General features: G+C 42.5%; 1 protein-coding gene across 4 annotated transcripts; it reads right to left on the bottom strand.

Moving 5' to 3' along the window:
- On the bottom strand, positions 1-23,575 carry PCTP (phosphatidylcholine transfer protein). Of its 4 annotated transcripts, none has more exons than XM_039885702.1 (7): positions 23,277-23,410; positions 13,029-13,140; positions 9,292-9,409; positions 6,476-6,555; positions 3,362-3,533; positions 2,395-2,462; positions 1-1,242 (listed from the first exon to the last, which is right to left on the bottom strand). In XM_039885702.1, the coding sequence occupies exons 2-7, from the start codon at positions 13,086-13,088 to the stop codon at positions 1,177-1,179; spliced, it is 564 nt and encodes a 187-aa protein (XP_039741636.1). In that variant the 5' UTR covers positions 13,089-13,140; positions 23,277-23,410; the 3' UTR covers positions 1-1,176. The 4 variants fall into 4 exon arrangements, with proteins under 4 accessions (XP_039741636.1, XP_039741635.1, XP_039741634.1 ...); XM_039885701.1 differs by lacking the exon at positions 23,277-23,410 and adding an exon at positions 22,795-23,204; XM_039885700.1 differs by lacking the exon at positions 13,029-13,140 and having other exon boundaries at positions 23,277-23,575.
- Between the last annotated feature and the right edge of the window lie 478 nt (positions 23,576-24,053).

Below are 24,053 nucleotides of genomic sequence, written 5' to 3'. Positions count from 1 at the left end.
TGTAAGCCATTCTGTATTTATTCAGTATTTAATACACATTCCTTCCCAGAGGGAAAACATACAATCTGAGGTATCCCATTTTAATAAATCCCCTGCTCTGGGTTTACATCCTGAATTTCTATGCCCATTAATCAAGGTTTGGTACTATCACGTGTACACAGTAACTAAAAATTTTCCCTGAGATCATCAAGGCTGTGCCACAGAATATCTTGCCCTACCAAAATTCAGGAGAAAATACAGGAAACTAGTAGTCTTTTGGTAGTGGAGGAGGCAGACAACTTAGGTAGAATTCCTGAGAAAAACGTGTAGAGTCAACCCAGCCACTAATTAATATTTCCCTGGTGTGGACTCTTGTCAACATCTCCAAATATTCTATAAGGGAAACTCACCTTATTGCATATAAAGACACTTTATCACAATGCTGTGTGCAAAGCATCTTGGCTAGTGCTAACTACCAGCACCATCTTGATGCCTCAATTGCCAATAAAATGCAGAGCTAGTGAGGTATGGACGGCCTTTCCCCAGTGGCATACAGGAAAGAGAAACACATGTTATTCACATTATGTACTTGGTCAGGCCTATAATGTTTTACAGAACGGTTTGAAATCGAAACAGCATGTGATCCTCCATGAGCAGGAATAGGAAGAGACTTTTTGAATTATCACTTCAAATCCCAGCCAAATCAAGTCACCAAAGCTTAAGGCAAATGGACAACCACATAGTCTTCCAGTCTTGGTGCACTGAGAGTCAGCTCTCCTGGGAATGCAACTTCCAGCAACCCCACCTGAGTTGCAAGAAATCACATACTGAGCAGGATCCAGTTTGCTAGGATCAGTCATTCTTACATTTTGTTGTCACTCTTCTACCCGCCCATCCCCCTAAGATGGCACAATGGAATGATTGTGTTCCTTACTGAGGACTTCCCTTTTTAAAAATAAACAAGCAGAAGTTTCCCTAATGTGACCCATTTTCCATAGTAGAAGAAGGCAGCCGGTCCTGGGGTGGGGAGAGTGGGGAAGGAAGCCGGGCGTCAGGCATACGCACGCTCCGAGCCGATATGCTAGAGAGTATGCCGGCCTCTGAAGACGGGAAAAGCGAAAGGAAGGCTGAGCGTCCATGGGGTGTGGCACTTCTGGAGACATTATTCCATGGGCACAAGGTTCCCAGTTGCCTTTCTTAGTTTTTCTTGAGGTAGGTCTTACAGGCTTTGGCCATGTCTTCCAAGAAGTTAGGAACTCCATTCTGCAAAGCAAAGCAGACTGTCATTTCTAGGGCCTCATAGCAATCACTCCTGATTCTTTGGGATGTGGCTATGGTAAATAAAGATGACTTTTGGAATAAGAGAAGACTGTAGGACCTTGGGCTGGATTTCGACAGAATGCTGCCACAAGTAGTGACAAAAGGTAAGATCTAGGGAGGAGGTGAGACTAGACGACAGAGGTCACTGTCACAAGCCAGTCTTAATATTTTGATATTTGCTAGTAAAAAGTTAAGACATTTCTGAGACACCATTTCTTGGAAAACAGGAGATGGGATTGGGCTGGGTTGTTCAATTCTTCCAAAGAAATGAGAGAAAGGACTTGCTGTAGAGAATTAGGATTTGGGGGCAAGAGGAAGGATTTGGGGGCAAGAGGAAGGATATATTATCGTTTAGTTAGTGTTGGGCGTCATGCAAGACTTTTCCCAAACATTGTCTTATTTACCCCCACTCTATGAGATAGGTAATATCCAACTCCATTGGGAAAAACTTGATGGCGTCCATAGATTACACAGTCAGAGCAGGGTCAGGACTCAAACTTGCATGGGTTTGACACAAATCCTGTGTCCTTTCTCACTCTCCCAGAGAATCTGTTGAGCCCTCTAGCCAGTAAGCAGGACTTGCACAAAGCAGGCTGAATGGTCCCCATGCAGCCAGGCTCCTAGGCAGTCTCGAGTAATCTGGGCTACCATTGTAATTCCCTGCCCTGACAGAACAACAAGACAAAACAACAACAACAAAACTGGAGGCTTTCCCTAGGCTTGGAGACAGCCAGCCGGTCGTCTCCCGAGCCAGGTCAGACTGTCTTACTCCTCCATAAGCAGATACAGGGTCCAAAGGCACCACTGTTCCTACAAGGAGCACGCTATTGTCTGGAGGTTCCAGAGAGTGATCCTGGCGGGGTCTCGGGGCGCCAGCAGGGAGGGGCTGGCATTCCAGCTAAGGATTCTTTGTCTTTTGTCCCAGCCTCATCCTGGGTGTTGGCAACCCTGTCCGAACCGTGGTCACTCAACCAAGCCACTTCATAAAAGAACCTCATTAGGCTTGAGACAGCGTGTCTTTTCGGCCTGACAGCCCCATGGGCTAAGTCAACATTTGTCAAACACACTTCCCCCTCCTGCCTCCTGGGATCTCACCTTGGTGGCCCAGTTAATGAGCCAGGACGGAATTTGGCCACCCGGGTTATCGAAGTAATACATGAAAACTAGAGGGGGAAAAGAAAGGACAATTCAGAAGGAGAAAACACGTTAGAAAGATACAGCAACAAATCCTGCAAACCTTCCCCCTTTCGATTCAGACCCAGAAAGTAAGGAGGGCGGTAACACGTAATTCATGTGGGCTTCTCTCGTCTGCCTTGTCTTTGGGAATATTCATATACAAAAGTTTTTGAAAACATAGCCACAGGTACATTTTGCTGCTATTTATCAAAAGCCTGGCAAGTGCTAGACATTCGGGATATAGTCTCTTATTTAATTCATTCTCTCACTCATTATCCTAGCAATCTGAAGGAGCTGGTGAAATTCAACCCCAGAGTATAAATGATAAAATGGGAACTCAGAAGTTAGTTGACATGTCAAGGTGACAGGTCTAACAAGCATCAGAACTATAGTTCAGATTTTGCGTCAGACGCAAGACCACACATTCCAGCAGGGCAGGTGGCTGCATGCCCAGCTCTCCGCCCCCAGCTCTTGTAGTTTGAACTCAAGGTAGGCAGGCCCTGAGTCTCTGAGTTTTTGCGGGGCAGGAGCTATGTCCCTGAGATAGTCCTGTCAGCTCTTCGCCCACTCACAGGCCCAGTAGCAATGTACCCACATGACTAGCCTGAAGTCATTTCTAACCCTGATTGATGTTCTGATTTTATCTGGACAACGGAAGAGTCAGTAAAGAATAGAGTGAATTAGATTTAAACATCCACCTTGCACTCTAGTCAAGTTTCTGGGACGAATTGAGCCTCTCCCCAGGCGTCCATCCCTAGGTTGTTCTGCACCCCTACCCATTCTCTGATCTCAGGTAACAAGCATCACGCATTTACATGCCTCACAATCAGCACGGCCTTCACACGAGTGGCCCTGGCCAGTGCACCAACATGAGCCCTGGCTTTACCTTTGCTCCCCTTCTTGCCATCGCTCTCGATTGCCAGGCACTGCTTGTACCCCTTCACCCGGATCACTCCTGGCCTCTCGGCGAACTGTGGCACAGAGGTGCTCTGAGCCAGGACCACATGGATCTTCCGTCCTTCCACATCCAGATCTCGCCGCTGCCGGATGTAGACATACTGCACGACCAGTCAAGGCATGACATCAATGCCAGCATTTCAGATGGGGAGAAGGAAAGCCCTACGAGCTCTACAAGCCTGAAGCAAAGGGAGGGCATTCTGTCCTTCCTACTTGGCATTTCTACCCACATATATGGTACTTCAGTTACCTGCCCTGTCTCCCTACCTGCACTGCTGGATTGTGCCTCATACCACCTGGTATTCTGTGAATGATAGCATGATGCTTTTAATTATGTGGGAAAGCCACTCCTCATCTCTCCAAGACGGCACTGGGAGATATCAGAGGATTGGTCACCCACCAGCTATGTGGTCCTGGGTTAGTTACTCAACTTCCCTGAGACTCAGTTTCCCTGTGAAGGAAAGGGGAGTAACATAGTCCAGAAGATATGCTTGGCGGGGGCATTACAGAAGGACAAGCAGAATAAGTACACGATAAACAATGAGGTCACTCACTTTGTCTTGCCCTCCTCCAAAGCTCTAATTACTGACCTCTCTACACAGAGGACAGTCCAACAATGGAAGACACACGAATACCTGAATATTTAGCAGGCAGAGGTCCTCTCTGGGTTAACGCTGGTTCACCAAGAATAACAAAATCATTTCATCACAGCAAACACAGAATAACCACTATGTCTATGGCACTATTCTAGGAAGATAACCTTAAGAAACAATAAGAGTCCACTTGTTGAGAGCCCTCACAATGTAATGAACATTATGTGCTTTACATATAGCATCATTTTTGATCCTGACAAAGTCCCTGTGAGTTCAATATAAGCATCCCCATCTTACAGTTGAGAAAATTATATCAGAGAGGTAAAGAAACTTGCCTAAGATCCCATAGCTCGGCTGAAGTGACGAAACCTGAATTTGAACCCAGATGTGGCTTCAAAACCTAGTTAGGCTTTCATAGCTTGACAGAGCTCAACTTTTTGTGCATTATACTTTCAAATGACAGAATTTTAGGTTTAACACTGGAAGGAATTAAAAGCCTAAGGCAGTGGAAAAAAAAAAATCACTCTCAGTAGAACACAATTACACTTACTATAACAGCAACAACCAAACAACCACAGCCCCATGACACCTCAGAGTCTACACCCAGAGCTGTCCCACCCTTCACTAAGGCACCTGCAGGGTGGTCTATTACCCCCACTCTCTATGTACTGATGAGTAAAGTTCTTAAATGTTTTAGAGGAAAAATAATGTTGTTTTGGCTCTGGTTTTGGTTTTCCTCTCCCCCACATCACAGCAAATACTGTCCTACTTTCTCCCATCATTTACTCAGTTCATGTGATAGATATCACCCGACACTCCACTGATAAAACATTAACTTGACATATTGATTAAAGTTTGGCAGAGGTCTATGAAGGGTTGGAAGGTCCAGTGTGCCATAGCTGAGGCCCAGTGATGTGAAAGGGCTTTTCCAAGGTCACATGGCAAACCAGAGAATGGGCATGCACTCGACCTGGGATCTTTCCTCTAAAACTAATGTTTCTTTTTCAATCACTGTACTATTATCTAGTCTCAAAAATTTAACAACCCTTGTTAGAGAGACATAGATGCATATATAAAGACTAAGAAACTCATTATAGGATTGTGTGACATTGGAAAGCCAATGAAATAAAAGTTTAAGGAGTCCCAAGTGTCCACTCCTAAAAATACCTACCTAGCAGTGTCCCTGTGAGGTAAGAGAGGTAGGATCATGGCTTGGTCAAGACTTCTATCTCTAGAGACAAGTGGACCTGGGTTCCGACCCGCCTCTTCCACCCACCAGCTGTGTGAACCCAAGCAAAGTTGTGAACTTCTCTTTGCCTCAGTTTTCTTAACTGTGAAGTGGGGGTCACGATGCCTACCTCACACAGTTGTTGGCAGGATTAGAGAAAACCACATAAAATCTAAGGGAGTAAGTAACCCACCAGTTGCTGAGCTGCATGCAAACTATCTAGCAGTGTGTGGGAATTGTACCAAGAGATAAAGCCCTATAGAGTTTATTATCTAGTCGGGGCCAGGGTAAACACATATACTTAGACACAAAAACGCATACAAACAATACACATAAAACGCACCCACATTCTCCCTCTCTTTCTAGAGAATAATTGTTTAGAACATACAAACTTATAGAATGTTAGAGCTAAAAAAGATCCCAGCAATCACCTAATTTCAGTGATTTCCAAAATGTATTTTTTAATCTGCAAGACTCTCTGCTAAAACGATCCTAGATAGAAATTCAGTGTGTGAAACACCCAGCTGCTATGATTAAAGAAGACAGGGAAGGAGTCAATACACTGCCTATCAGACATCCTACCCCCAGCCTGCCCACCCAGCAAATTTCCATCCCACCCTCCCACGCTAGTCTTCAACAGGCTTCTCAGAACCTTGGAGTGCCAGCTAAAATGCCCCACATTTCCATTCAACTGCTTCACATCATAAACAAAGAGATTGAGGGGAAGAAGCATGTACCCAGTGTCCAGAGCCAGTAGTCAGGGAGGAATCACTGTGGATTCAATAAAACAGGAAGGGGAATAAGAGAGCTGGAATTGTGGGGGCCTGAGTTCCAGTTCCCTCTCTGCCACTAATCACCTATATGTATGTCTCTGTCACTTTACATCTTTATTGATTGAGGGAGTGTATCAAACATTCTTCATCAAAAGTTCTTTTCGGGTCTCTAATCCTGTGGCTCAATAATTTTAAGCCCTAAGAAAGCTCCTAGGAAAGTACGAGCTTCCCTCCAATGACCACAATTATAGATGCTCCACGTGGTCAGGCCCAGAAATCACACTCTGAGGTCTCCTTAAAGCCACATAAGGAGCAATACCTTTAATAGAAGCTTCTGCAAGAACCGAAGACAACATCCACACCTGCTGGACGTACCACCATCGGGCGATGGACATGGGGCACAGCAGCACTTAGAAAGCTGATTGATGATACACCTTGAGAAAGGATACATCCCTGTTGGACATGGGAAAAGGGTATTTCACTTCCCAGTAGACCACAATCTTGCCGTCACATTCTTTTTCATAGAGTTCTAAGGAGAACAAAAGAAGCAATGTATCTGGAAGCCTCTTTGGCTTCAATAAACAAGAAGCTTACATATTATGACCTTGTAGCGTATGATAAACCACTAATGAATGCATAAGGCACAGAATTCTAGAAAAAGTCAGGCAGATTCATTACCACTGAAAGCTTGTTGCTTAGGTGCATAGTCCAATAGATATAAAAACAAAGTAAAAATGAAAGAACCCAACAAAATTTGTCTATCTCATAACACAAGTTTCTCCAATAGAATGCAACGAAACACAATCAGGCATCCAAAAATAAAATTTCAGGTTTTAAAATCAGGGTAACCACCAGATGTCACTAGAGTACCAATAGTTTTGCTTTTGAGCCGTTTCCTCCCTCTAGAATTTAGGACAGTACAGCTGGCCCCGGACTGAGTCACCCAGTCTAATGTAGTTAGCTGCAAAATGAAGGTATCTTTCCTAAACAGCTAGAAAATGGCATAACAGTGGCTTCTCTCCCGTGTTTCTTTACACTATTCCACAGCTACAGTAACCAAATCTCCTTAACATTCCATCATGCTATTGTGTGCAGGTCACGGCCAAATCATGGAGGGAGATAGCAAAAGAATTTGATAACATGCACACTCTCCAACCCTAAGCTGTACAGTGAGCTTCTCCTTAACCATTTAGAGAAGAAGCCAAACCAAGGCTGCTGAAGTAACCGAGAGAGTCCCTTGAGATGCCGATGAGGAAAATGCATTAAATTAATTCAGCTTTTAAAAGAAAATATATTAGAAGTAGACCGTGGATTAAAGAGCTTACCAGCCCATTGGTGCCAAAAGAGGCTGAGACACTTGTTTTTGCATGCTCAGCACTGACTCTCCTTGGACCAGCATCTCAACTCTCCTTCAGGGCCTGACCCTTCCCCTCCTTCTTGACTATGTGGTTTAAGCAGAACTGACGCAGCAGTAGTTTCGGGACTGGGGAAATGAGCAAGACATGGCCATGGGGGTTAGTTCAGGGGTAGTGCTTCTGGCCGGCATCTTAGCTTGCCACTCCAGCAGGTTTAGGCTGAAAAGTGGTTAGTAAAGGCTCACAGGTAGCTCACAGAATATCCAGGAGGACCAGAGTTAGGTTTAGAACCTGAGGATTGTTCCAGAGAAGCCAATCTGCTGCTGCCACTGAACTAGACACCATAGCATGACCTGTTGATGCTAGGTACAAAACATCAGATCTCTGCAACCATTTATCCCAAAGTCAGATGCTTAGCTGTGACCATCAGATGATTCTGCATGCTGCCTGCTTCCTCGTGTTACTCTTCCCAAACTGAAGCCACATGTGCATCTTATGGCCAACTTCTATATCACATGACTGAACCATGGCTACTAGGGAGACTGGGACAGTCTGGTTTCACCCTTGGATGGGTGAGCATCATAATTCCAGATAGGAAGGGAATTTGAAAAAATTAAGTGATGCAAAACCATGACAAATGTCCACCGGAAATAAGCACATGGTCCATGCTGAGCCAACAAGAACCAATCCTGGAGCTCTGGCTGCCATCAGTAAGAAAGTGGAATTCTTGTTCTGGTTTCTCCGGGGTTACTTATATCAGGGTCCCCAACTTCCAGGCTGTCGACCGGTACCAGTCGGTGACCTTTTAGGAACCGGGCCACACAGCAGGAGGTGCTAGTGGCGGGCAAGTGAGAGAAGCTTAATTTTATTTGCAGCCACTCCCCAGTTCTAGCATCATCCCCTCAGCTCCGCGTCATACCATTAAGCATTAGATTCTCATAGGCGCACCGTTCTCTGGTGCCAAAAAAGGTTGGAGACCACTGATTTATAATTTAAGCCTGGATCTTCTGATGGCTATCTTTACCATGACATAGGAATCTGCCTGAGAATTAGGTCAACACAGAAGAAAAGAGTCAAGAGATGAAGTAATTATTTAAATATTAGATGCAACTGTCCTAGAAGCCAGAAACCCATGGAGTTTCTAATGCCTTGAACCAGTAAACTCTTTTTCCTTTTCTTACACTAGTATTTGTTAGCTTTTGGTTACTTGCACCCAAGAGTTCTGAGTACAGCAAGGGTCTTTCAGAGTTTCTGTGCCCCTTGGCAACTACAGTTCTATACCACTGTGACTGAGATGGCAGAGGCCAACCCCACCTCTAGTGGCAGGAAGGTCCCCTATTTAATGCCTTTCATAACTATCCATCACTTATAGGGTGAAATCTAAGAACTGCAGGATGGTAGCCAGTCTAGGCCCTTGGGGATGTGAACCCTCTTCTCACCCTAGCTCCAGATTCTGCTATCAAATAGCTCACGGTTTTGAATACTGTTTCATGCTGTTTCACGCTCTCCTGACTTGACTTCATGCCGTTCCCTGGGCCTGGAATGCCCTGGCACCAGTCATCCCTTTACCCTCTCTCTTCCTCACATATATGTATTCTTTTTGTTTATAAAACTTTGATTCAACTTCTAGACGCCACCTCCTCTAGGAAGCCTTCCATGACACCTAGGTATATAGGATGGCAACCAACTTACAGAGAGAAGTAGCCCTAAGAGCAAACTGGCGCATATGCAAGGAGCATCATCCTAGGAATTGCATAGGCATAGTTCAGCCCAGCACTTAAGACTTCTATGCCAAAATTAAAAATGAAACATAATACAGAATTTAAACCTACTGCTTTATACTGGGTAGGATAAATAACAATAGATTCTACTTTCTAATCAACTTTTTGAAAATAGCAGGTGTTTCTCACCTTTAACATTTTGGTCCCACTGTTTTCTGTAGTCTATGTCCATGTAGACATCTGCGAGCAGAGCTGGCGGGCAACTCTCCAGGACACCAAAAACTTTATACTCACAAAGTCCAGTCTCCTGTACAAACAGAACAGGCAGAAATAATCTATTGATTCCCAAACTGATAGAGCTGGGTTACGTAGCATATGAAAAACAGCTGAGGATGGCATTCATGCAATACCATTTATTGAGCACCTCTCTGTGGTCTTGGTGATACAATATGGTGAAAAAGCAGATGAGGCCCTGCTCTCATGGGTCTTGAGTTCGCCTAGACGCATCCGTGGTGGTGGAAGCTGTAACCAGTATCCAGCTAATTTAAGTAGGACATGAAAGGAGTTATGTGATAATTGGTGCTTGATTTGGGGGGAGGAGGCTTTACATAATCGGATGGTCAGGAAAGGCCTCTATGAGGGATAACATTTATCAGAACATCTTGTTTTAAATACTAAAAGGAACCATTCATGGGAAGGTGGGGAAAACCCAGTCCTAGAGGGGAAGGCCCTCCGACTGACTGGATCAGCATGCCCAAAGAGCAAAACATCAGGGGGTCTGGAGAACTGTAGATGGGGGGGGATGGTAGAAGTTGAGTGAGGTTAGAGAGGTAGTGGGGGCTGGGCCCCAAAGGGGTTTGTAACCCAGGGTAAAGGTTAACTATTTTGTTCTTGCTGCTATAGAAAAATCGATGACTTCAAACAGGGGAGGACTTTAAACATGGCATGACTTTCAAAGGTTGATTTTTGCCACTTGGTAGAAAACAGATCGTAAGACAGCAAGGAGATGGTGTAGAAGACCAGCACAATAGTCCAGATAAGAGACGATAGTGATTTGAACAGGGAGGTAACAAGAATGATGGAAAGAAGTCAGTGACTTAGGGATATCTTTTGAAAGTAATGTCGGCAGGAATTGCTGACAGACTGGCTGTGGGGAAAGAGAAAGCAAAGAATTGAGGCTAACTCTCAAAACCTTTGCTTGAACAACCAGGGAAATGAGTTAGGAAAAAACTTGGAGGAAAAGGTGACTGGTGAGCTGTGGGGTAATCAAGGGTTCTACTTTTGAGTTAGAGATGCGTATTAAACATCCAAGTAGGGGATGTCATACAGGCAACTAACATTCAGGAGACAGGTGCTTACTGTTTTAAATAATCACGGGGCATAATGAAACCCAACATTGTTTTATCAATTCTAAGACAGAATTTTTCAGCAACTGCTTCTTTTTTTATACAAAGGACTTGTTGTATAAAGGACTGAAAGAGAGGAGAAACATCATTTTCAGGTCAAATTAGCCCCCTTTTACTCAGAAAAAGACCATTTCTAGATTCCAAAGTACAACAAGAGTTTTCACGTTAAGCCATATCCTTGCCTGTGAGGGTTCTAGGCTATTGCGGCTGCACTACACATTTTCACTCTCTGTACAATGAACACTTAAAGTTCCTGACCCTCATCTTGCCTAAAGGCTCTCCTGTTTATATTAAAACAATGGCTCTTAAATTTCAATGCAAAAGCAAACAAACAGAACAAAAGACTTTACATAGATTCTGAACTTCCGTGTGCTGCTAATGCAAAGCTATAGGGTAATCGTGCATGAACGAAGCCATTCTCTTAAACCATGCCAGAAAGCTTAGGCGAAGTCAAGGGGTAAACTTGGTGACTATTTCTAGAGATCAGAGGACTTCAGGGGTCTTCTAGCTCAGGTGGCATCATAATCCAGGGATAAATACTTAGGGATCTCAGATATATGTGAAGGTACCTAGCAGGAAATGGAAGGTAATACTGAAACTGAATTCATAAGGATTTTCCAGCTCTAAAAGCTTTATACCAAGACTTTCAAATCATCGAATGACAACCTAGTAGATCTGAACCCCTTATATGCTGTGCCGCAGACGCCCCAATGAAACGGTGGACCTTGGGAGAGACATCTTCTCCCTCCTGCTCCTAGCCCTCACATTCACATATGAGAAGATAGTGACAATTTATACATACACACGTTTACAGCCACACATGTTTTAATTAACTTTAGAAGGCAATTAGCTCTTTGTTCAGCAATATTGGGGCCCCATTTTCTATACATACAGAGCAAAAGAGGTAATTATGTCTTGAGGTAATTATCTCCCCAACCTTTAATGAGCTATCTTTGGTTTTCTGGGTAAATTAAGATAAACTGTTTCCTTAAACTGGTTCCCTTCCCCTCCTGAATGTAGTACCAGCTCTAGTGACCTCAGTCGTATACATATCACAGAAAAGAAAACAGAAGCTCTCTAGGAAGAGAAAAATAGAACGTGTGATTTACGTGAATACAGAAGAATGAACTATTGTGACAACTTCCTTTAAACACTCCCTTGTGGCAGAACTGAGAAACGCCAGAACTCCAGAGAAACAAAATGCTCCATAACACTTTTCCTTGTCTATCGATAAAATGTTCAAGTGCAAACAGCCCCACCCAAATTCTTGGATCTAAGTTCATTTTCAATCATTATTTCTTTTAAAAAAGGATCTTGGCAAACATACTCATAGTTTTATTTTGTCTTTTAAAAAATAAAGCGAACTTTTTAATAATTATAGAAATAATTCATATTCATTATAGGAAAATTGGAAAATGCCAAAAAGAATAAAGAAAATAAAAATGGCATGTAACCCCATAATTTGTAAATATCTACTGGTGATATCTGACATATTTCTTTTAAGTAAACTAATACCTTCTATATGTTACAAAATGAGAATAATATGGTATAAACAGCTTGTATTCTTATTTTTAACAATATTACATTGAAGCTATGGAGAGAGATCACACCTAATTTAATTATTTTCTGAAGCTATTTCCATTTCCAAACATTTTTACAAATAAAAATAAAAATATTGCTGAAATAATCTATTATTTTACATGAACCAACTTGGTCCATAATTCCAATTTTTTTGTTAGCAAAGCTTCTTTTGAGATAAATCGTATGGTAAAGAGTATTAACATTTTAAGGGTCTTTATACTTTTTATAAACCTTTTAAGAAAGTTTGTACCAATTTATACTTTTAACCAGTAGCAAAGAAGCATCTCACCAGGATTGGGTGCCATCGTTTGCATAATTTGATAAGAAAAGGCATGTCTTAGCTTAATTTGGACAAAGTTTTTATTATTGATTGATTTCTTTAAAGTCAGAGATATAAACTCTCTGCAACATTTGTTGCAGATATGTTTCTAAGCTTACTAATATTTCAATAATTTATTTCAAATAACTTAAGAGGTTTCCTTGGCTTTTCCTAAAGCTCCTCCAGAAAACCACAACTTAGAATGGCTCCATTTACTTATTGCACTGTAAAACACACTGTATACTTGTCTAGTGCTCCACTTATAGGACATTTGATTTCCTATACATCAAATTGTAGAAGAATTATTCAATAGTATGGAATCAGTCAATATCTTATATAGAATATAATTACCAGAAGATGCAGATGATACTCCTTTCTTTTGTGCTAAAAGAATCCCTATGGTGAATATAGTTAATAATATTATAATAATGACGTATGGTGTCAAATGGGTTCTCGACTTATCGGGGTGATCAATTCATAAGTTATATAAGTGTCTAATCACTATGTTGTACACCTGAAACTGATATAGCATTGTATGTCAACTGTAATTGAAAAATTTTTTGATTATTTAAAAAAACAAACAAAAAAACAAAATAAATAAAAATTTAAAAGACACCTACCATGTTAAAAAAAGAAGAAGAAGAGCCCCAACGGCAATGTACACAGCTAGAGGCAGCCATATGACAAATACCTTCTTCCTTTTCTGAATATGAATATTTGGAGCTGCAGCAGCTATTTTGTGATGAAGAGGTAACAAACACAAGAAGACAGAGTGAAAAGACTCAAAGAGATTTATTGGCATCATTGATTGGCTAAACTAATGCCAGCAACTATTGACCTCTGAACTACTTGTTAAATAAAAAAAATAAACCTCTCTTAAAGTCATTCTTAGTCTAGTTTTCTGTTACTTGCAGCTAAGAGTAAGCCTAACTGATTCAAGTGATCCTTCCTGACAATAAATTTAGCTTGAGTCCTGTGATCTGGGAAAACAGTGGAGGTTCAGAAATCCTCCTACCTTTGTGTTCCAGAAAAGAACTTATTGTAAAGAACCAACATTCCCTAACATGAGTTAGGTAAGACTCACAGATCCCCCCGCGCCATTTACCTATGACAAGGCCAGACACAGACCCTCTAGACCAGGGATCCCCAAACCCCAATATCAGTCTGTGGCCTGTTAGGAACTTGACTTTACAGCAGGAGGTGAGCAGTGGGCTAACAAGTGAAGCTTCATCTGTATTTGCAGCCGCTCCCCAGCGCTGCTTCAGCTCCACCTCAGACTATCGGGCATTAGATTCTCATAGGAGCACCCGTCCCTGGTGCCAAAAAGGTTGGAGACCACTGCTCTAGGCTCCCTTTCATTGCCTCATAAATGATTAGCTGAACTGCTTTACTTTACTCCACTGATCAGTCAGAACAAAATGCTGTTAACCAGACTGATTAAGCTTCTTTCCTTCTTCTAGGCCCCTAAGCATTAGACCACCCTCAGCCTGAGCCAGCATACAACCCCTCCTGATAACAAACTAGCCTCATGGTGAAATAGTCTTTGATTTCCTATCCAGTCATGACACCTTTCATCTCACTTCCCCACATCTGGTTTCTACAAAAGAAAAACTCTGCCTAACTCTTGAGACACTCACAGTTCTTAACGGTCAAAGGTTCTCCCTATTACAACAATCCCTTCTCCCACTTTGTAATAATCCTTTTGAATAAAAGTCTCTCCTTACTAAGTCTTGATTTGTTTTTTCTTTGACATTACTGTGAAGTATAAAAGTAGATTGACAGAATAGTGCTCATAAGATTTATGACTATTTACAGGGAAATACAATTATGTGTAAATTCATCAAAACAGTACAGACGTACATAAGCATTGCTAAAATGCATTGCCAAGGAAGAGAAGAGATAATGGAAACTGTTAATGAACATTAAATAGAGGTATATTTAGTTTTGCACAGAGATATCTAAAACTCCACACACTCTGTTAGAAAAAGTGCCATCTCCTTCCACTAAGTAACCCAGAAAAAAATTATAAACTTGCTGGGACTCACTACATTCCGGCCCTGAGAAGAAATCGGCATAAACTGGCTTTTCGATGGAATGTGCTTCCTTTGGACCTGTCAGCAGTCACTGCAAAAGCCATGTACTCTGTATCTGAAGTTTTCCATCACTTTGACCTGCTATAAATGATTCCAATAATACCAGTAATTGTTTCTCTAATTGTTTCCAGTTTTATAGACATTATCTCATGTAATCTTTCACACAGCCCTGCGATGTAGATAGGAACACTAGTGTTTACCCCCATTTTATGTAAAGAAAGCTCAGAGAGGCTAAATTACTTACCTGAGTCCTTATAGCTAGTATACTTGGGGCAGCCAAAAAGGCAACACCAGCCACTTCTACTTCCCACAATGTCTCCTTATTTAGCTCTTCTCAGTGTGCATGTTTTCTCCAAACCATGTTCCAAACCACAAGTTAATGATCAAGTTAAAGAGGAGCCATTACATAAAACCTTAGAGCCAGAAGGGGCCTTAGACCCTTGATGTAAAAGATGTCAGAGACTTGTCAAGAGTCAACAGATACACTGTGCGGGGCAAAGCCTGGATGGGAACCTGTTCCTTCAGGCCCCCAAGACAGTGTGCCTGCCCCAGACCACCCAAGAAGGACCTCTCTCTGAGATGTCCCCCTGAATTCCTAATCCTGGTGTTTGTCCAACAGGCCTCCAACTACCAGAAGAGGTATTTTTTAGATGCTGCTTCTGGAGGGTTCAGATAAGGACAGGGGCAAAGGGAAGAATGGAGAAAGGATGAATACTGTCACTTTCAAAGGACTAGGGCCGTGTTTTCTCTTTGTATTGTTCCAAAAAGTCATCTCAAAAACCTTGTAACCAGAAAATACAGCCTGGTGGATACAGCACTGGCTCAGAGTCACAGCCCAGGCAGGATCTAAACTCTTCCGTCGGCTCGCTAGCCTAGCTTTCCTCAGCAGCACAGCGGGTCAAATAAGAGTTTCTACCTAAGGGAATGATTATGAGGATTAAATTAGATAATACATCTAAAGTTCTTAGTGTGATGCCTAGAACATAATAAGTACTTAGTATGTATTAGATATCATTTTCATTAATAAAGTTGGTATGCTGAGCTCCTTTTTCCAGATTGAAGAACTCAGGATTCAGAACTATAACATAATACACATTTTGAGGGAAACTAACATCTATGGAGTACCTGCTCTAAGTTGGGCACTGTGCTTGGTGATTAATATTCTCACTAATCCTGTGATGTAAGCATATTATTATCTCCATTTTATAAATGAAGAAATGGAGGTGGGTGGAGGCATGGTTTGGCAACTTGCTAATTACTGAATGTGCTAATCTTTGAGATGTTCTGTTATTCTGGAAACCTGTTTACATATCAAGCTGTGTAGACAAGTGGCTATTCAAATATATGAAAGGAAACTATTCAATTTCTTTTCAATTTAATTCATAGGGTTAAAATATTTTGAGAAACATTACTACCAATAATGATACATTTATTTATCCTAATAAAATCTGGAAGAGCTCATATATGTTTATATATCAAAAATATCAAAATGTGATGTTTACATTTGATACTGCAATTCCCAGAGAGAGGCAATCCCTGGTGGACCCCATTCCCCCTGTGCATCCTCTCATTCTCTTCAATTCACGGTGATTTTCTGCATTTACATCACTAACTACAAGATAGCCTGATGAGCCACATTTCTCTAATCCTATAAATGCACAGTGAATTTTCTTTGCCTCTCACAGAAGAGCTCATTTCCATTCCTCAGGGGAACAGGAAGCCTCCCCCATCAGTGACTGTGGAAGCCATCCAACTCCAGCCACTCTGGCAAGTTACAGACTTAGACTGTGTAAAAAGTAAGCATTTTTCACCAAAGAGAATCCATTCTAATGGCAGGAGTCAAAGCTGCAGCTGCCACTGGGAAGTGTGTACCAAGACCGTATGAAGAAAGACAGTTGACAAAATGTGATCTAATCTTTTAGATTTCTCTGTGAAAACATGGTAGGTTCAATCCCTTAGGTCTGTAGGTGGCTAGGTAAAATAATAATGATAGCTAATACTGAATATCAGACACTGGGCTAAGTGCTTCACAATCTACACAATGATAATATGAGATATAGACCATCAGTAAACCCATTTTTTAGACAAAAAAACTGAGCCTCAAAGAAGTTCTGAGAAATAGCAGGAAAAGGTAAATCTATAGAGATAGCAGGTAGATTGGTGGTTGTCTGTGACTGGGAGTGGGAACAGGGAGTGACTGCAAATGGGCAAAGGTTTCTTTTGGGAGGTGGCATAAATGTTCTAAAATTAGATTGTGGTGAAGGTTACATAACTCCATAAATTTACTAAAAATCATTGAATCGTACTTAAAATGAGTGAATTGTATGATGTATAAATGATACCTCAAAAAAGTGCATATAAATGATACCTCGATAAATAAAAAGAGAGGCTATGAATTTCACCCAGGGTCACACAACTAACGATGGTAGAACATGGACATGAAACAAGTGATTTTATAGCGGAGTTCATGATCTGTGATATTGCCTCCAAACTGTCTCTGACTTCTCCAAACATATTCTTAGATAAATAATAAGCCGTTAGAGTGCATATAGCTATAGTTAGCATGACCATATAATTAGAGGGACCCGGTGAAAGACACAAAGCTTGGCTTATACCTGTACACAGAAGTGGGGGATCCTGCTCACCAGTCTCCTCATTCCCCCAAGTCTAAATCTTAGGACCAGCATTCTCAAACTGCCTTATACCACATGCTCCCCTGAGAGAGAAGTAAGGAAGAGAACTGAGGCCCTAACATGGCTATCCAGTTGTATGCTCAAGGAAGATGGAAAAATGGGAGGTGGGGGGTACAAGCGAGCACTGGCCTTGGTCTGTGGCAGGAAGTAGAATGCTACACACAGATGCTGAGCTTTAAGGCACGGTTGCCCTACTCACTAGTAAAACATGGCTCAGGAAGTGTCCTGGTTTCAATAAGGGTTCTACCTATCACACTGCTAACTGCTCCTCCTTAGGAGAGAGACAGAGGGTGAAAGAAGGGAGAAGAATGGTCCCGTGATCCTGTAGTAAAGAAGCTCACTATACAAATCGGATTATGATCCTACTTGGGGAATGGCAGTGGAAGCTTCTCACTCACTGTGGTAAATCTGTTCTCATGGGAATTAATCTATGTTTCCCTTCTGAAAGGCCAAACTTTCTCTCAGCCCAACCTGGCTAGATTTTTCCAGTAATGCCAGGCTTTTAGTATTTTAGTAGGTCAACAGCATAGAAAAAGCGGTCCCTGGGAAAGTATTGTCTGTTCCTCATCAAACTTTTTGATTAGAAGACCTATCAAAGGAGAAAGGCACAATGTAGGCAGTTCCTTCTCACAGTGTCAGACATTTAGATTTAAAAACATAACAAGTGCAAGACATCAGCCAGATCTTTTCATTTACTTAGGTCTAAACATTGGGTCCAACATTTATTTGGGTCTAAATTAAAGATGTGAGCCTCTGCACACAGGTTTCATACTGTCCATTAGTATGCTGTGGTGTCTGTTGGCATGGTAACGGAGCCCAGAGCTCTAGCAAGACCCGACTGCAGATCACTGGGAAGGCTTTTGTAAGTGACCCGCCTCCCTCCTCTGCCAGGAGAACTTCTCAACCAGCACTGCTCAAGGGACCACATTCGCTCCCAAGTGGCCACTAACCTAAAAATCAGGCAGAAAGAGTCCTAAACAATGCTTTTGTCTTGAGATACTCTTTTTCTCTCACTGTTATCTTTCCATTGCTTCTCATCTCTAGGGCATTCTCCTGCTTTTCAATGTCAAAAACCCCCTGAGTACCATGCTAGATGCTCCCCAAATATCAGTGGTTCTCAAAGAATGGCCCCTGGACTGGGAGCTTCCACATCGCTTGGAAACTGGTTAAAAATAAAATGCAAATGATGATGATGATGGTGATGTGACGATAACGCAAACTCTCTTGTCCCACACCAGACCGAATCAGAAACTCTGAGGGTAGGGTATCCACTCTGAATTTAACAGGTCCTGCAGGTGATTTTGATGTATGATCAAGTTGGAGAACCACTCTGCCATATATCATTTCACTCAATGATTGTTGAGAGGACCAGAATCCTGAAAGGTGAGTATTATTCTTGTTTTGCAAATGAAGAAGCTGAGATTTCAAAATGAAAGAGTAACTGACCAATATCACCCAGATGGTAAGTGGGGTTTGGCCTCCAATCCTCCCTGGACTCCCTCCCACCTCAGCTTCTCCTTAGTCCTGTGGCCTTCTGGCTCTTTCTGGAAAGCTCAGCCTAGCTGGGACTTTGCACTCAGTGTTCGCTCTACTGAGTGGTTGAAAACCCAGCATGGTCATTTGAATCTCCTGGGAAGCTTTAACATAAAAACAAAACAAAACAAAACAAAACAAACAAAAAACACCAATAAGAAAACTATTATGAACCATTTCAAACAAATACGAAAGTAGAGAGAACAGAATAATCAACCTCTATAAGAAATGTGAGCTTTTCAACAGAACCACCCAATTCAGGACCCCAGATCAATTAAATATGAGACTCTAGGATGGGGCTTGGTGATGAGCTTGGGCTCGAGCTTTCAGTAACAATCTCTGGTACGTTCCACTCCCAGATATTTACAAGATGTAATCTCTCACTTCATTTTTATCTCTACTCATGGAGGGGCTTCCCAAACTCCCTTATCTAAAACACATCGCATCACCCCTAGCTCCTGTGCCATACCATCTCTCTGTCCCTTTACCCCACTTCACTTTCTTCATGGCATTTTTCACCCAACATTTCATTATATACTAAGGGTTTATTCTCATCAGTGAATGCAGTTAATTTTTTTTAAAAAAGAATCTCATTTATTGAAGCAGCAGCTCCATTGTCCCATTCCCTGCTTATCCCCAGTGCCTGTGAGGGCAACAGCATGTAGCAGGCATTTAATGACTATCTCCGGAATGGATAAATGGATGATACTGGTGCAGAGTAGAGATTTTAACTCAAGACTATCTACCTCAAAAACTCATGCTGGCAGCTTTGGCCTAGTTTTGCTTAGCCTCCAGAAAGAGAATATAGTACTTGCCTTGAAGCAAACTGTACATTTGGTTCTGAGTTTATTAAAGTAGTTACCAGTTACGAGGTTTTGTGTGGCTCTCTTAACAACTCTAAGTCTTATTTCTATCTGTAAAATAGGAAAATCAGCCTGTCCCTGCCTATTTTTCAGATTTTTTTAGAGACTTGATGAAACATACATATGACAGCATTTGTAAATAAGAAGACCATGTGAAGGCAGGTTAATATCATTACAACCTGGGGAGGAAAAAAGGAGAGGAAGGAAACAGAGTGGCCAAAGAAGGTAGAAAAAAGAAGTGAAAAAAAAAGATGGTGTCAGACAAAATGATTTCAAAGAAATTTTCTAAGTCTAAAATTCTGTGATTTAACAGACTAGAAAATTAAAAAGAAAATAAATAAAATATTGTACGTCAAAAGTTGCCATCTGTCCAAGATAATCCAGAATTATTTGTTTACTAAAAAAAGCTACTCTTATTTTACTTATAAAATGTAATTTAGTTGTTATATTGAAAACTTTTTCAAGCACTTTTGACACTTCAGTCTTTTCAAAACATGTAATGGTAACTTCGTTACAGTATCATTTAGATCATGAGCACAGTTCACTATAGACCAATCATAGCTAGCTATACATGGTCCAGACACACAGGAGGTTATTCCAGAGGGAATAACCAGCCTGGTGGACTGAATAAAAGCCACTGTAAAGTCTGTGTACCCTGAGAAGGGAGGATGTCTGATTCTTCCTATCCTGTAAATTCCACGTGGTACCCCCTGATGAAGTAGCTAATATGTTTTGTATTCAAGTCATGTCGGACTGGCTTGATCATGATCAGGGTATTGAACCACTGAATATGCCCCTGATCCAAGTCAGGGTAAATACTTCGCTGAAGAGGGCCCCTTTTGCATGGGCACTACATGTAACCTTACTGCTGCAAAATCGGGCAATCCAGGAAGACTTATCAGAATACCTGTCTCACTTTCTCCTTATAGGTCTTACACATGCCAAGAAACTAGAGTAATTAACAAGAAAATGGGGAAAGATAGAGGGGCGAATTGGGAATCCACTTCAGCAGAGTGGAAATCTTTAGATGGTTATTAAGAAATGGGATGAATGAAGCAGATATTGATGGGGCTGAAGCAAAGGTTTCAAAGCCGCATTACCTAGAGTTAGGTGGATCAATGGCATCCCCAAAATTAAAGGATACAAACAAGTCCAACCTATTTATCCCATTTGGAGGAATTTTTAAAGTCAGAAGGCAAAGGCAGCAAGGAGAAACCTCACCTGGAATCTCCTGAGGTAACAGTCAGGTAGGTTACTCAATATGAAGATTGGCAGAGGGGTCATGTTCTTCTGCCAAGGAACCAAGGACATACGCATCTATGTAGGCGAAATGGAGTTGGGCGGGGCGGGGGGCGGCGGTGGAATGGCAGAAAATATAACAACATTCATCGTGGATTAAATAATACTGGCCCACAAGACAGAAAGGGGCTTTAGAGGAGATGGGTGAGGGACTGGGCATAGTGTGGGACAAGCGGAATTCACTTTCGATAAACAGTAGTGTTCAGAAGAAAGAACTGACTGACTAGCGATTAGAAGGAATTCTTTTCCAGGAGGAAGGTAAAGGAAGGGAGTCAATCTGGAAAATAAAATGAGGCTTTAGCAAAGTGGGTCAGGCAGCAAATAAGGCTGGATAATGCTAGAGGTTTGCACCCTAGGAAAGGGCTTGCACCCTGACCCAATAGGGCCTCTTGACATTTTTATACAGATGGAGATCAAAGTGGCCAAGGGGCAATTACCCCCCATCCTAGCTGCTGAAGCTCAAGGGCACATCTACGGGAAACTTATGGAGCCTCCCAACTTATGAAAGCTCTCTTCTCTTATGGAGAACACATAATTCACATCAGTGTACCATGACTGTCCACATCCCAGAACAGGTTGAAATAAGATAAATAGTATGGTTGATAGGGATAGGAACTGTTTCAAAAACCACTCACATTCTCCCCACAAAAGGGAGGGGCCTTGCTACATAATAATATACATAGGAAATAATACACCATACAAAGCCCAGTCATTTTGTCTCAGCTCACAGGCAATGGACATCATGAGATAAAAAGCACAAAAGCAAAAAAGCTCAGGTCCATGGGATGGGGTTGGGGTGAAGTGGCCTGGAGGACAGAAGCTGTGTGGATGAATCATGGGAGAGAAAACTAGAAATGTGAGATAAAACCAAACTAGTTCAGTGCAGCCCCTCTGGCTTCAGTTGTCTCTTTTCAGAGAGGCAATGCAGGAGCATATGTATGGCATAGGCCTGGAGCTAGATAGCCGAGTTCTAATTCCAGTTCAAATCCTGAACAAGACCTTTCCATATATTCATCTCCATACAGGTAAAAACACGATAATCATAATACCTTGCATTAGGGTCGATGTGAGGATTGAGTAAGTCAGGTACTTGCAAAGACTTAAATGGTGCCTGAAACATAAGAAAGCTTGCAATGTATTAGCTATTACAATAGTTATTACTAATTCTGCAATCAACAGTGCCACTGAAATGGGACTGATAAGATCACAGCCTCTCAGGGATTTGATTGGGCTGTAAAGTATAGGATGGAAGACTGGGAAACTAGTTAAAAGATCACTGCAATTCTCGGTGAGTGGTGCCATCCAAAATGGCAAGCATATAGAAAAGTAAAGGCAAGGGAAATGGGCCAGATATCAGATATATCTGAGCAATCGAATTGACAAAACGTGGCAAATGCCTGGATGTGACTGGTAAGGAAAATGGAAAAGTCAGAGAAAAGATTAATGGATTTTGTCTGAAAACCTGTCCATTTTTGCACCCAAGTAACTGCTGAAATGACACTAGGAAATGAACTATCTGCTCTAGACTGTGAACTTCTTGTTCATTTTATCATACCCTGTACACACATTCAGAGCTCCTGCTTGGTCCTCTGCTAAGAAACATTCTATTTCACTGACCTTGCCTAAAGTTGACTTTTAACCTACTTGCTAGGAGCTACTATCACAAAGAGCAACAGATGACAGACCTCAAGTGCAATGTAATCCTTCTACCTGGATGGCTACCTGATTCCAAAGGCCTCCAGGAATGCCTGGAGACTTGCTTAATAACCAACTACCTTCCTCCTAGCTTTTCAATTTATCTTTCTCCCTGAAGCTTTAGACTAAAATTATTAAGTGCAACTTACAAGGATGGGGCAGCAGCCCCCCCCCCAAAAAAAACAACAAAACAAAACAAAAGCAACTCACTAAAATGACTAGAGATGACAGTGGGTCCCGTCTCAGCAACACTCCTCTCCACATACACCAGCCACCCTGCACATCCAGTCTCTGAAAAGTCCGGTCTCTCCTCCACCTACATTCTATATTCAAACCCTAGATTACTTCCCACATACACACACAATGGCACCCACCCGAGAGGGGGGAATCCATGTCCTTGAAAGCAAGTGCGTGGGACTAAGAATCACCTGACCCACGTTTTAACTTTTTAAAAAATTTTCTAACAAACCACATCCCCCGTCGGGCCTCAGATACAAGGCAGAATTCGGATGACCTCCCAACTCCCCGCACCGGACAAAGTCTGCTGGGAGCACCGCCCCTGCGCTCGCTCCTCCCAGCTCCAGAAGACCCGCCCCGGTACTGGCGTCCGCGGCTGCAGCCTCTCACTCCCCGCAGGGAGGTTAGGCCCGGACCGCTGCAGCCCTGCGGTCCTCCAGCAGGCCGGCAGCTACCTGGTTTAGCAGACTGTAGATGCTGATGCCCGAGGTCTGCAACAGCAGTTGCCAGTCGGCCCCGGCCAGGGCGGGCTCCTGGAGCTCGGCGCAGGCCTCCAGGAACTGCTCCTCCGAGAAGCCACCGGCCGTACGGTCCATACTTCCGCAGCCCTAGGTCCTCCGCCTGCAGGGGAGGCAGCGGACAGGCTTGGCTCGGTGTGGGTTCGGGAGCGGGGCGAGACGCTGGCCCAGCGTGATTGGCAAAGAACAGAGAAGAGATAGAGGGGAAGGCGAGACTTAAGGGGAGAAGTCGAAGGAGAGGCGGAGCCAGGGAGACGCGGGCCTAGAGGGGTGGGCGGAGCTGAACAAGAGATGAGTGGGCATGGAAAGAAGTAAAAAGAGAAAATTAGACTTAGTTTGTGGAAAGGTGGAGGGGCTAGGGAAGTAGGGAGACTTCCTGACAGGCGGAAGGAAGGAGGAAACACTAGTGTCATTTCAAAACCATCTCAGTAGCCCATCCCGTACTCCTCCCCGCCTCATACCCTCCAAACCTGCTTGGTGGTCTCTCCTTTACATTATCTGAAAAAGATAGGGAAAGACTTTGAGAAGTTTGGTAGACTTGGGAGGTGAGATAGACAACGCAGAAGTGCTTGAAAGTCTCAGGGGTCAGGTGCTAGAACTATATTTCAATATAATTTCTATTCTTTCCGTTATGCATTTTAAACATTCTGAGGTGTCCATGGGATTCACCAGAAGGCCAAAGAGGTCCATGGCACCAAAGGAATTAAGAAACCT

Source organism: Pteropus medius, unplaced genomic scaffold (genome assembly GCF_902729225.1).
Source record: "Pteropus medius unplaced genomic scaffold, Ma_sr-lr_union100, whole genome shotgun sequence".
Lineage (NCBI taxonomy): Eukaryota > Metazoa > Chordata > Mammalia > Chiroptera > Pteropodidae > Pteropus > Pteropus medius.
The sequence above is the reverse complement of the archived record's forward strand: the minus strand, read 5'-3'. Positions and strand labels throughout refer to the sequence as shown.